This window comes from Hevea brasiliensis, chromosome 9, assembly GCF_030052815.1.
Source record: "Hevea brasiliensis isolate MT/VB/25A 57/8 chromosome 9, ASM3005281v1, whole genome shotgun sequence".
NCBI lineage: Eukaryota > Viridiplantae > Streptophyta > Magnoliopsida > Malpighiales > Euphorbiaceae > Hevea > Hevea brasiliensis.
In genome coordinates this window covers 92,231,410-92,246,830 of record NC_079501.1, presented here as the reverse complement: position 1 = coordinate 92,246,830, position 15,421 = coordinate 92,231,410, and the positions used below count along the sequence as shown (strand labels likewise).

The 15,421-nt window shown below is 26.2% G+C and overlaps 1 protein-coding gene across 1 annotated transcript; it reads left to right on the top strand.

Moving 5' to 3' along the window:
- The first annotated feature begins 2,000 nt into the window (after positions 1–2,000).
- Positions 2,001–13,711, top strand: LOC110648814 (agamous-like MADS-box protein MADS2). Its single transcript, XM_058153957.1, has 7 exons — positions 2,001–2,466; positions 7,281–7,359; positions 8,346–8,407; positions 8,529–8,628; positions 11,668–11,838; positions 13,155–13,285; positions 13,381–13,711. Exons 1-7 carry the CDS (start codon positions 2,282–2,284, stop codon positions 13,463–13,465), a joined length of 813 nt encoding a protein of 270 aa, XP_058009940.1. The 5' UTR covers positions 2,001–2,281; the 3' UTR covers positions 13,466–13,711.
- The last annotated feature ends 1,710 nt before the right edge of the window (positions 13,712–15,421 follow it).

Sequence of the window (15,421 nt, the reverse complement as noted above, 5' to 3'; positions counted from 1 at the left end):
TAATTATGGTACAGTTTTCATAAAAGATGCATACCTGCACAGCGTACTAAAGTTTTCTTATTATGTGTAACAAAAATAAAGCATTTATTCCAACCCTATACATAGCAATAAAGCATTAATTGTGGTTTTTTTTTAAATAACTATTTTAATTTTCAAGTGTTATTTCAAAATATTTTTTTTTCTTTTGTTAATATTACAAAAATAGCATAAAACTATTTTTATTTTATTTTTTTTCTATCAATGGATCAAATTGGAGAATGTTAAACCTATTTGGTATTGCTGTTATAGCCACTATTAAGAAAAATATTTTTTTAAATATAATAAAAATAATTTAAAATTAAATTTGATAGATTTCAGTTATAAGAATTCTAAAACAACAAAATAATTTTTATAATTTCTGAAAAATAAACTTGACCCTTCAATGTTAATGCGAAACAGGCACTAAATATGGTGTATTAATGTGTAAAAATTAATACTATAATACAATTATCACAACATTAAAATTAATATTGGTTTTATTAAATTTATTTTAATTTCTTTTATCATTAAATTCAAAATAATACTATCATTATAATGTCAAGAATACCTATAATTATTGTAATTTTTGTAAATTAACTGATGAATCCATAATGATTGTAATATAGGTGTAGCAACTGAATTTTCATGATTTTGTTTTTCTTTTCCTGAGATGGACAATTTCATGAATGTTACTGAGTTGCTGGAATTTTACTGTTAAAAAACCAAAGAGGGAAAGAAAACCATCAACAGGTACAAACTTCTTAGAATTATTTTTTAAAGAATAGATTCTTTTAGAATTTATTTTTATTGGTAAACTAATTAAGGAAATCAGAGTAATTTTTATAACTCGTTCCTGAATTTTGCTTTGTATTTCATTTTGTACATTAATTTCAATTTATTATTAAAAAATCCTTAAAATTTTATTTTGTTCCAAAAAAAAAATCCCTTTAACTTAAAATAACAAGTTTTTAGATTAAAAAATTTATTTAAAGTTATGGTGTGAATTCTATAAATACAATTTTAGTACTTTCTGGCGAAGGATAAGTCCTCCTTTCTAGGAAGCAGATCGTTGTAATGATATTGACATTTTTATAATAGGTCCAGACGGTGATTGAAATAACCAATGTTTTTTTTAGTGGAAGAGAAAGGACATAAAGAGATAATTGGCAAAATGTTAAATTTAGCCCTTGTACTTATTGGGAAAGTTCAATTTAGTTGTTTTTAACTTTTTGTCTAATTTAGCCCAAAAATTTCAATTTAAGCTCAATTTTATCTAAAAATTAAAATTTTTGTGCTAAATTTCTTATTTTTTATTTAAAATAAAAATCAAGAACTTCAATTTCTTAATTTTAGGACTAAATTTCTTGATTTAAACCTAAAAATTAAGAAGCTTAATTTCTTGATTTTCTTTATTTTTGGGCTGAATTGAGCTTAAATTGAGAATTTTAAGCTAAATTAAGTAAAAAGTTGAAAATGGGCTAAATTAAACTTCTCCAATAAGTAAAGGGGTGTAATTGAGCTTTAAACCAAAGATAATTTTATCTTTTTTTTGGAAAAACCTGTTATAGCTAGTTAGAGGGATATTTGAACAATAAAATTAAAGTTTAAAAGTTTTTTTTAGTAACAAATTAAAGTTAAGGAATAAAAGTAAAATATGAAGTAAAATTCAAGAGACATGCTATAAAAATTACCTAAAAAACTGGGGCTTGCCAGTACTTTCTGTGATGCCCCATGAAGGAAAAAAATATTTTTTAATAGTTGGACTCAAATTCAACATCTCATCACGGTTATAAAAAATACTCTAATATCATTAATTAAAATTACTAATATAATAAATTTTACTTTAATGATATATTAAAATTATTTATAGGTCTTGAGCTTATTTTTAATTGAAAATTAATGAATAGATAAATGAAAATAAAGCCAAGAAATACTATGATTTATAATTTTCTCTGGCCAAGAAGAAAGTCTACCATAACCAAAACTAAGCCAACATATGGCTAGCTAGCAAAACCAAAAGCAAAGGATTCTCAAGGAGAAAAAGGAAAAGCAAACAATGACCCAACACTTTTTTTTTTCCTTCTTGATGTCTTCCTTACTATTCCTAATAAAGGGTATCATTACCTTACTGTAGCAAACCTAATACCTAGATATTAACCACCTACTTTGTCAAAAGAAGAACCAGTTATTGCCCTAAAGAAGAAGGAGAGGAAGCATACTGCAGTCTTCACCAGGTTTCTGTTTAATATAAAAGAAAAAAAGGATGGGTAGAGGAAGGGTAGAGCTGAAGAGGATAGAGAACAAGATAAATCGACAAGTAACATTTGCTAAGAGAAGAAATGGGTTGCTTAAGAAAGCTTATGAGCTTTCTGTTCTATGTGATGCTGAGGTTGCCCTTATCATTTTCTCTAATCGTGGCAAGCTCTATGAGTTCTGCAGCACCTCTAGGTACGTACGGTCTCATCCATACATATATATGTTTATCTTGTGGAAAATTTGTGTGTTCTCTCTCCCTCTATTTGATGCTTTTAAGACGATATTAATTTGGGTTCATTTTGGATTCTTTTTAAATTTGTGGTTTTTTTTTTAAGATTGCTTGTTTCTGTTATTCTTTGATCTCTCATCCATTTTCTTTTCCTCCCTTTTCGATTTAGAAGATATAAAGGGTCTCTGTTAGAGGATTATTTTTGTTGGTTGGACTATTTTTTTTCTTGTCTAAGTGGTGATTTGGGTGTCTATTTCTTGAAGATCTGAGTAATAATAAGAAGAAATTAACTCACTTGTTCATATTTTTATTCTTCTGTTTTCTAATTTCAAGAAATTGTCTAAATGAATTGCTGAAAGTTTTATCATTGATATGGTAATTAAGGAAAATTTTGCTGTGTAGGTGATGAGTTTCTTTTCAGAGGTTTATTATTCATATCTTGCTTAATAACCTTATGATTAATAATTAACTTCAAATGGAACATTTGAATATTGGATCCTCTTGATTAAATTCCATTAAAATCCTCTTGAGTTGCGTTAGCTGGTGATCGTGGATTAAGATTCCAAGAAGAAGAAGAAGAAGAAGAAATAACATCAAAGAACCCAATATATAGCTTAAGAACCCAATATATTATTGAAGGAAGATTTCCACTTTACACCATTTGAAACAACATCAGAGAAACCTTACATTTTACACAGAACATTAAGAATATTACTCAAGGAATATTTCCACCTTACACCATTTGAAACAACATCAAAGAAACCTTGCATTGGATACAGAACATTAAGTATATTACTGAAGGAATATTTCCACCTTACACCATTTGAAACAACATCAAAGAAACCTTACATTTGATGCAGAACATTAAGTGCTATGTTTAAGTAAACTAGTCTTCTTCTTCTTCTTCTTCTTCTTCTTCTTTCTTTTTTTCTTTTTTGTTTTCTTTTTTTTTGTCCGTCAAAAATTCATAAAAGGGTATGAGACTTATGAAGATTTGAATCTTAAATTTATGCATTACGATATAGATATTCGATCATTGAATGACAGACCAATAACTTAATGATGTTTGGTTATTGTGTTAATTATGACACCATGCGCAACAATATTTTTAATTTGATAAATTTGTTATTTGTGGTGATCTTTTTTCAGGATACAATAATCATTACATATGTTTTTATTTCCTTTTTTGAAAAAACCTGCATAATAATAAAAAAAAATAATAAAATTCACATTAAGGTTTCATTTGTTGTGTAAAAAATATTTTTAGCATTTAAAACATTTAGAAAATGAGTTAATAAAAAATATTTTCTTTGTTAAAGAGGAAACTAAGCAAATTTTTTAAAGAGAATTATTTATTCTTTTCACAAGGTAAAGTTATTTTTTTAAATTTTAATTATAATATCATTAAAATGTAAAATTATTTATACATGCTTAATATGAAAAATATTTTTATAAAAAATAAAAAATATTTTTTATATATATTATTTTTTATGAAACAAACCAAATTTAAATAGTAAAATATTTCATTCTAATCATTTAATTAACAACTTTATGAAGTAATTGTTTTAAAAAAAAAAAAAAACAGACCTTTACGGAGTGATTGTGTTAAATATGACGTAATTAACGACCCCTAGTTATTATGCGAGCAGCTTTCCACAACTTTTTCGGTAAAAGGACTGGCGAGACTACATAAGATAGCACGGAACTTAATAAAAGAGACAGTCCTCATATATATATATATATATATATATATATATATATATATATATATATATAAACATGCATATGTCTGCGTGATTGATTTAAGGTTTTTCACGATAATTACAAAAATAATTAAATTATTTAAATTATAATAGAATATTTTTTAATTTTATTAAATTTTTAATTTTTATTTAATTAAAAGAAAGAGGTAATAAGATATATTTTAGAAAATTGTAAAAATAATTATAAAAAAAAATTAATTAGTATTTCTTAATTTTTTTAAAATGATAAATAATTTTGAATAAATTAATTTTTAAAAAACCACAAATAAAATTGGATAGAAGGACTACTCATATTCGCAGTTGTATGTTTGATTTATCTTAAAAAAGTCTCCATAGCTATTGAAATTTTACATTTGAGTGCTATTTAAAGTTGATATAAAAAAAAAGTTATCCCTCAATAAATTAAGGGTGCGTTGAATACTATTGTTAAAATTGTTGTTGAGAAAAGCATGCACTTTGATGCTATTCGTAGATTTTTTTCTTTTTTTTTGCGATGTGAACCTGCAAGATAAGAAAGAGAACACTAGGTGAGTTGCCTTGGATAATTCCTCCGATACTTAAGTCAGTAATTGAAATTGAGATTGAAAATAATTGACTAGAGAAAATAATGTACCTGACTATAGAGGCTTCAGCCTCTTGTATAGGCATCAAGTAAACTCTTTGGATAATGAGTGGAATTATAATATATTTCTATTTTAGAGAAAGTCTAATTGTAGTGGGACTAGGAATCCAGATAAATAGGGATGTTGGATTATGCTTGTATTAGGGAGTGTTACTGTATCACGCTTTTTTTTTTATCAACAAAATGATTAATTTATATTATTTAATAGAAAGAAATATGGAAAAACTTAACATGGTCACATATACTAAATCTCAATAAACAGACCTCTCCTATACAACTAACTTAATATGTGGCATATTATATGAAAAAGCTTGGTAATACAAGAAACTCCAAAAGCCAGCCCAAATTAATAGTTAGTCCCAACAAGTGCTCAAGAAACAACCATGAAGTAAACCAACAATATGATCACACCCTCAGAAGATACAATCAACCAAAACAAAACATCTTATCTCACACAATTTCACAACATGACACATCATAAAAGGCAATGGTTAAAGTGATAGTTAAAGTCTTCAATTTTGGAGCACCAAGTCTTTGTCAAATAGTCCACTAAGTTATTAGCTTCTCTCCTTATGTTTATAAAAGAGACATTTGATAGAATAGCACTAAGTTTCAGAGATGACATGATGAGGTTAAGTAGACCCAAGGTCCTTCACTTTTTTTTATCTGTAATACAACTTTTTTATTATTAATAAAAAAAGTTACTAGGAAAAACTTAACATGAATGCCTCGGTCTTCACTTGTATCCAACCTAAATGTGGCATGATAAATGGAAAAACTTGGTGAGAAAAACAAGAGAAATAGAACAGGAAGCATTTGAAGAGTCCAATTCAGAAGAAAGCATTTAAAGAGTATAGCCATTGATAAAACAAGCTACAGATATCAATAGGAAAGCAAAATGAAACATTCCACCATTTTTTTTTTTTTTTAAAAAAAGCAAATTTTGGAGGAGAATTTGCAATGAATGAGGTGGGTAGTAGTGTCACCATGGCAACCAAAAAAGTTGCATTTGTTTTTAGCTATAATAATCAAACCAAGGTAAAAAAGCCAAACCTTTGAGGGAATTTCTATTTCAGCATGCTAACTAGAAAAACAATTTCACTTAGGTGGAGACCTGCTTGCGAGCAGCTGTTGAGAATGGTTTGATACAATCAATAAACAGAGAAAATGCCATTAGGATGACCCCTCCAGATAATTCTGTCTTCTTTAAAGGCACATAATACTACATCATTTAACAATCAAAGCATTGGTTGTAAGCTTGATTAGAGCTAGCAATTTTTGACACGACCCAATTTCATGACACAACTCGACATGTAGTTAAATAGGTTTGGGTTTAGCTTAAATAGGGTCAGGCAACCCGCTTATGACACGCCAAAAATAAGAGTTTTTAATCGGGTTTACTCACTTAATCTGATAAGATACAAAATGACCCATTTATTTAATCGGGTTAATAAGTTAACATATTTATTTTGACCCATGTAAATCTATTGTGACCATGTTGTTTAAATTTAAAACTATGTAGTTTCATTTATAGAGCACAAATATAAATATAAAGAGTTAATTAAACCTAAACCTAAACTAGCTCATATCAGTAAAATTGAGATTTCTAAATTTTTGACTTCTCAACTATTAACTATTATGGAGCGTTTGTCATGGGAAGGTTAGCAAGGAGTAATTATTACTCTTGTATATTTTAACTTATAATTAATATTGTTTGGATGCTATAAGAGCATATGTTAATTTTTAACCTCTTTAACATTTAATTCATCTTTAAAAGTTAAATATTAACCTCAGGGACTAAATTAACAAATGTAGCAACTTCATATTTTCATTTAAGTCTTTTTTATTAATTTCTTATCAAACATCATTAACTATTATATCATTAATAATTTTTTAACCCTGTAAAAGTAACACTTAACTTTCAATTTTTTAACCAAAGTTTTCTTAATTGTTAACCTTTGATCACAGCAACAGTTTACTGTATCTACTGAACTGCATAAACTTTACTACTTACATGCATTTGTGGATATATCTCAAGAAAAATATTATACAAAATTGAATCTCCAGGATGGCAAAAACAATTGAGAAGTGTGAATTTATAAATAACTCAACTCAACTAAGCCTTTATTCAAAAATTTGGGGCTGGCTATATAAATTTATAAATAATTACTCTTTTATAAACTTTATAAAATTTACATCACCAAAAAAGAAATTTTATTTCAAATCTATAAGGATTTTATATTTCTCATAGGGTTTTAAGAATTTAGTATATGGATAAATAGATGTTCACAAATTGGTTGTCATCTTCGTTGTTATTATTATTATTAATATTATTATTATTATTGTTATTATTATCACTACTTTGATTGAGTTTTGTGTTGATTATTCAAAGCATGGCAAAGACAATTGAGAAGTACCATAGATGCAGTTATGCGCCATTGGAGGCCAACCAATCCATGCATGACATACAGGTAATTCTTTTTTTTTTTAATTTTATTTTTATGCAAAAATAATATTTTCAATTTTTTTTGGTCATCTTCATAGATTGAATCCCTTGTGATCAAATACTAAAATACATAATTAATTAAGCATAAAAATGTTTATTAATATGTGTTGTGCATTACGAAAGTATGTAAACTATAAAAAAAAATAAAAAAAAAACATACAAAATTCTAACATTTACGTGGTTTCATTCTTTTCACATAAGATTACATCTATGAATATGTCATCTTTCACTATAAATAAAATAATAATCAATTACAAAATTTAAGCTATACTACCCATTATCCTAATTATACCCAAGAGATGCCATTACAAACTGCTCATAGTAAATATATTAGTTAGTCCATTACAGTCTCCTCTAGACATAATCTAATATATTTACTATCTTAACTGCTACAACACAAAGGGTATTTTCAACTATATGGGCAATAACCTTTCACCTAATGGGCAAGGATTCATTCCTTTTGAATTCTATATCTTTTCTACACTTAAGGCTAAAGCCTCTTCCCTTCCATGAGATTGCAATGGGCAGGAGTCCCAAATCCTCTGTAATTGGCAAAACCATTTACTCCATGGGTTGAAGCCACTCTCTTCAATGGTTGAAGTCACTTTTCATGGACAAAGCCAAATAACCTTTTCACAATAACATTTTGAAAATACTTCTATTCATAGTATTAGTCCCCTCAATCCTAATTTGATTAGGAGTTTTATTCAATTTAGGAATAACACCATAATAAGAATTCTACTTAATATATAAAATATTCTTTCTTCATATTGATGAATATTTCTCCCACTTAAATTAAAAAAAAAGGTCTCAATCCAAATCTCATTAAAATTTTAGATCACAAATCTAAAAAAATAATTTTCCTAAGCATAAATAAAAGGGTTTTTTGATTGCTTGGCAATTAATTAATGAATTTCAACAAATTTTAACTGCTACAATATTCTGAAACAGAACTGCTACCAGGAATATTTGAAGCTAAAGGAAAAAGTGGAGGCCCTACAGCTTTCACAGAGGTATAATATTCTCATATCTTCCATGAATGAATTATGAATATAATACTCCACAAGTATTTAAATTATAATAAAATAATCTGTATATATAGATTTGGTAGACTTGAGTTGGGAATTTTTATAGGAATCTTCTTGGGGAGGATTTGGGAGATTTGAACACAACAGATCTTAAGCAGCTTGAACACCAGCTTGACTCCTCATTGAAGCAAATCAGGTCAACAAAGGTACCCAATTACATATTTTTGTCTTTTATTTATTTTCATTGAGATTCAAATTAAAGCTCTGTTTATTACATAAAATATTTTTTGTATTTTTTGGCATTTGAGATACTCAGAAAAATAGTAAACGAAAAATATTTTCTTAGTCAAAGGGAAGACTAAGTTATTTTTAAGAAAAATGAGAAAGTCATTTTTCATTTTCTAGATTTTTTATAATCTTATTAAAATGTGATATACAGTTAGTAACATTATAACCGGACAATGAAAAATATTTTTATTTTTTGGAAAACATTTTCTATAGAGAACATGTTCTATGGAAACATTTTCTATATACAAATTATTTTCTGCGAAATAAACAAAGTCTAAAGAGATCTTACAGTTCTAGAGAGTTGAATACGGTAAAAATATTGATATTATATTTTTGTCCTTGAAGTTTTTGAAATAATTTGGTGAAATCTTATTTGATTTTGTTTAATGAATTAACTGAATAAGATTGAATAAAAATATGAGCTCAATCACTAGAATAAAAACACCATAACAAGTGAATTCGATCGGCTTGATTATGTTGATGAGCAAACTCATAAACAACTTTAACTTATATTAAAAATAAATTTGGTAGAATATTGCCTCCAAGACTTTCAGAATAACATGTCAAATGAATAAATTAATTATTACTGTATGATAGTATATTTGTTTTTGGTTAGGTACAAAAATGTAAGAAAGATATATTAAATTTGAATTTTTAAAATTTTTAGAATATAAATGCCCTAAAGTATTAAATATTTCCTATTATTAATTTTCTTTAAAATTTTTTGAATATTTCAATTTTAAAAAGAGATGAGAAATTTCAGTTTATATTTTTATTTACTCTCTGTTAAAATTAAAAAGTTTACAAAAATTTAATTTAATTGATTTCTTTTTGTTAATTCTTATGTTTAATAAGTGAAATAATTTAATTTTATTTTTTAAAAAATTCAATTTAAAAGACATAAAAAAATCATATAAAAATAATATAATTGTTAATTAAATTAAATTCATTTCTTGTAAATGATTTTTTTCAAATGAAACATTAAAATTTTCATATGCTTTTATTATTATTATTATTATTATTATTATTATTATTATTATTATTGTTATTATTATTATTATTCAATGAAAACACAATGGACCAATTACAATTGATTAACTACATAGCAGGATGTGGCTTTTCTCTTTTTCTCGTACAAAGGTGAATAATCTTAAAAAAGGTAAATGATGAGACTCAAATTCTAAACTTTCCCACTCTTTACACCTTAAAAATGTAGGAAAACTAACTAAATTACCACTAATTAACTTTGTTATTATTATTTTAAAAGGTTGGTTTTTTTTTTATATTAATTTATAATTTTTTAATGTTTTTCATATTAGTCATCCATCCTTATTTGATTGAAAGTTTTTGTTGATAATTATTGGTTATAAAATGACATAGAATTGTCCTCCTATATAAAAATATGGATCCAATTTATCCAAGAGTAGTGAGGGAGTTATGATTAAATATTACTTTTCATATAAAGTAAATATAAAAAATATTACCTTACATTTGCATAGAAAATTTAAAATATAAGATTTAAATTTGATGTCATTATATTTTCTTTTTTCTATTCTTTAGATCAAGAATTTATATTAGGCTCATAAATATAGATAGCATTTTATTTCAGTGTGAATTTAAAATGATATATAAAAAATAACATTATTTAAAATTTACTCTAAAAATTCTTAATAAATAAAATATTGTTATTTAAAATTTATATTTTTTTAATAATTCATATGAAAATAAAATCTAAATACCTTATTTCAAATTTTGATATCTAAATATACATCTATAAATTTTAATTTAATAATATTAAAATTATTTTCAGAATCGTCAGATTTTAAATTTGAATATCAAATAAAAAAATCACAAAATAAAGGTAATTTTTCTATAATCTAGGTTCATTACTTATTTTCATGTGATAGAAATTCAAAATTTGTAGATCCAAACATAGAGGGTGTTTCATTTAGTTTATAGGCCGATCAAATTTACTTATAAGTAGAAAGTTATAAGTAAATTAGTATTTGATTAGACTTATAAATTAAAAAAAATAATTAAAATAAATTAGAAGTGATACTTATAATTTATCTATTTATTTTAAAATTATGTTTTTGACCAAGTAAAATACTATATTATCCTAATAATTTTTAAAAATATCAGCATTATCTTCATTTTTACAACCACAATACTCAATGATATGCCATTTTTTGTCATTTTGATAAATTAAGTTTTTTTTAATCATTTTTTCACCAAACACTTAAACTATTTAAAAGTTAATTTTAAGTATTTTTTATCAATTAATTAATTAATTATTGTTAAATTAATTTATAAGTTAAAAATACATTTTAAGTCAATAAATAGGCAAGTCAAACACTCTCTTAATCTAAAATGTTTAGAGCTTTTAAATCATAAGATGTTTTGTTTTATTTTATAAAAATAATACTTCAAATATAATGTTGATTATGGTCTATTATCCTTTCACTCATATTTGTTATCACTTCAAACTCTATCCCTTTCTAAAGGAATAAATAATGAAGCATTTATCTAATAAATATAGTGCAATAAATTAAAATTTTATATTTTAGTAATTTTTAAATTAACTTTGAAATATCAAAAAACAAATATATATATATATATATATATATATATATATTTACTTTTAAAATAAGACTCGATTTAAGATTGTGATTAAGACATTAAAAAAAATATTTATAATTGCTTTTTGAAAAATCACCATACAAAAAAGTAAAAAATAATAAAAAATTCAAAAAGCTATTTTGTTATTTTGAAATTTTTATAATAAAATCATGCTAAATTTAAATTAAAATTAAAAGGTTTTTAATAAATATTTATGAAACAATGTGTTTTTTTCAATAATTAACAACTCAACAATAATGACAAATAGACTCTATGTGAACCTGGTTGCATATAACATATGCTGAGCTCTCATTTGGCTATTATTAATTTGTATGCAGACCCAATTTATGCTTGATAAACTTTCTGAACTTCAAAGGAAGGTATGTACAGAAGACCTCTTTTACTTCTACTTTTCTGCTATATGTATATCATACAAATTTATCAACCTGAGTTTGATTCTTGTACAGGAAGAATTGTTATTGGAGACTAACAATGCTCTAAGGAAGAAGGCATGTGAAATTTTACATAACTTTCTCATGAATCCTGTCACATTTACATCTTTTGGCTCTCTGAGTTTTGGATTACCTAAAACTTTCCTTCTTTTTGTCTGTGCTTGTGTTGATTTGGAGTCTATTTGATATTGTTCTTAGAGCTGTTGTGAAGAAAAATACTATTTCATATCTAAATTTTAATTTTTATTTAAATTTGATATAGTAAAAAAAATTATAGCAGTAAAACATCTTTTTCAAATTTCTTTTTTTAATAATATTTAAAATAATACTTCTTCTAAAAATAGTTTTAAACTAATTTTTTGACCTCCCAATCACAATCCCAAACAGAACCTTAGGATTCAACTCTATTTACCATTATTGAGTAATTAACCATCATCTAAAAAACTTCAAAGTTGTACATATAGAGAAAATGAACTAGTTTTAATGCCATCACAAAAGCTAGTTAGCTCAAGGGGAAGGGGAAGAGATTTGTTCAAGTCTTATATTTAGCTCAAATATCTTATCTCAAACCAATGTGAGACAACAAATCCTCCTCACGCTTACATGAATATCTGTAACATAAAGTTTGAACTTTGAAGGCAAACACATCTGCGAGTAGCTCAACATTAAAATAGAGTAGCTTTGATATATGTAGAGAAAATAGATTGTGCCTAACTCCACTTCAAAAGTTAGCTCAAGAGGAGAAGGTTTATCAGAGTATTGTCTCAAACTAATGTGAGACAACATATTTTAAAAAACTTGTGGCATACATTACAAGGATTTTTTAGGTAAACCAGAACTTGCTTAAAGGGAAGAAAAACAATATCATGGTTTTAATATTTGAGCTCTTACACTATGGGGCAGACACTCCACCATTAGGTCATACATCATGAGCTTGCTGATCAATCATAATTGCTATTTTTTGTGGCTTGAATTTTAGATATGCCTTAATGGACTCTAATTGTGACTTAATCCAAAAGTTTCACGCTACGATTCGATTGAAATAAAAAGTAAGATCTGTGGTGGTAGCAGAAGGCACAAACTGATAGGACCAGTGTAAATATTATAATATTTTCAAACGCACTGGGGTTAGGGTTTGAGAGTTCTGAGTGATTGTATCTTGCTCTTTTCATCATAGTGGAATTTTTTCTCTTTTCTTGCTTGTGGATGTATACTTTACGGTCGAATCACATTAAATCCTGTGTTATTTTTTTTTTTCTATTTTATACTGTGTAATTGTGCGATTTGTGTGTGCGTCTTAGAATTGCGTACTTGTTATAACAATAATCAATTTTGTTTTTCAACATGTAAATAGTTCCATGTCTTATGGACAGTTGGAGGAAACTGATGCAGGCCTTCAATCATCATGGGAAGCTAGGGAACAATGTGTTCAATACAACCACCAGCCTACTCAACCAGAGGATTTTGCCAATCCTTTGCAATGCAATAGGAATTTGCGAATTGGGTAATCTCTGCTTACAATGCAAGAATTCTGATTCAAGATTGCTACGTTTAGGTTCTTTTCCTTTATTTAATTTTTTTCCCTTCTTGGATTCACAGTTCCAATGCAGATGAAAGAGATAAAGTCACTATTGCAACCACAGAACAAAATTTTAATGGATTCATACCAGCGTGGATGCTTTGATATCTGAAAAATCTTAAAGGTTCAATAAGTGAATAGATTAATATGTTTATATATGATGATCTTCTTGGGCAACTGTAGATACCCTAATGCAGTAATTAAACGGCTTGTAATAAACAAAATTCTCACTGTTCTAATCAGTGGGTGAACCAAGTTTGTATTTGTTATGATGAAGTTGATTGAAGCATCTAACTGTGAATGCACGTATGCTCATTGGTTTCTGGAAAATTTTCATTTATTTTTGGATTATGTGGATTCAGCCAAATATTGTCACTTGTTGCATGCTCTTTGTCTGCCACATTGGAATTTGTTTTTGTGCCTTCTGTTCAGAAAATCATCACAAAACCTCTTGAGTCAATAAGTTGTATGTATGGGCAATCTGAGTGGAGGACAACCGATCTAAAGGAGGTTGGGTTGATGCCAACACATGGGGCCATCTTGGCTAGGTCGCGTTGACTCCAATCAGCCTTATCATTAGGTTGAGCAGGCACCAACTAACCTGGATAAAGACATTTAATACAATACGGTGTGTGGTTTTTATTTTGATTTAAAGTCTGTTTAGAAATAGAAATTTTGATACGATCTTAATACAGTTTTTGATATTTTAATTTTAATTTAATTTAATTTTAATTTGATTTAATTTCAATTTATTTATATAATTATTATTGCAAAAGTCATATTTAAATTATCATTATTATACATGATATGTTATATAATATACCTTTTAGTTATTTTTTTTAATTATAATAATCTTTAACTATAAATATAATTATGGATTAAATATATTAATATACTTATAATTAAGAGTATAAAATAATTTAATATATTTATGATCAAAATTACAAAGAAAAAATATAGAAATGAAAGATAATATTATATTATATATAGTGGTGGATTCATTACCATGAATGAGGGGTTAATTGACCCCTCATATTTATGAAATTAATTATATGAGCATGTGTTTTTTTATAAATTGACTCCTCTTAAATTTAAGTATTGAGCTTTTTTTTATTGAAAAATATATTTTCATAATGAAAAATTAATTGGCTCTTATATTTATTAGAAAATTTTTTAATATCTATTGTTTAAATTGACTTTTAATGTAAAGTACGAGTTGATGAGAAAATTTTTGAGTATTAAACTTCGTCGAGTGTAACTGTAAAAACATTTTTTTTAATATTTTATTATACTTTTATATATTGACCATGAAATTTTTTTTCCTCGATCTGCCTTTAATTATATAATCCACGGCTATCAAAATCAAAACAAAACAGTGAAATAAATTTAATTTAATTTGATATGGTACTTGAGATCATTTCAAGACTCCATGAACCTTGCACTGCACACCTCTATTATTTATTACAATTACACTTGTTAGTCTCGATAAATAAAAAAAAATCTAATCCAGACAAGATTGAGGGTTGCATTAAATATGAGATTATTGTCAATTGTAAGACTGAAAACCTTATCTCTCATCATGAAAAACTAAAGTGATGAAGCCTGCTACACCTCTTCTCTCATATAGATCTACAGTGTCATGATCTAAAATTTTGTGTCGCCACCGGCGTATAATTTAAGTATTCTTAAATCATACAAGTCTTATCAGAGTATCTTGAATAAATATATTGTCACTTACTAACCTCAAAAATAAAAATCCCAATAAACCAAACACTTAATAAACAACATAAATATCCCATAAGTAAATTGCAGAGTCTCTACAGATTTCAAATAAAAACTTAAATTATTTAATAAACTAAATTAATTATTAACTTGAGGAAACATGAATTTGTACATACTATCTCTATCACACTAAAGTCTATTAACTCAAACGATTTTTCTAATGCGTGTAAATATGTACATATTAAAGTTCATTTGATGCATTAAATGTTGAAGTGGCCCTTTAAAATTGCACCGCAATCACTTCTTACTTTTCATTCCCTTTTGTAGGTCATGTATTGG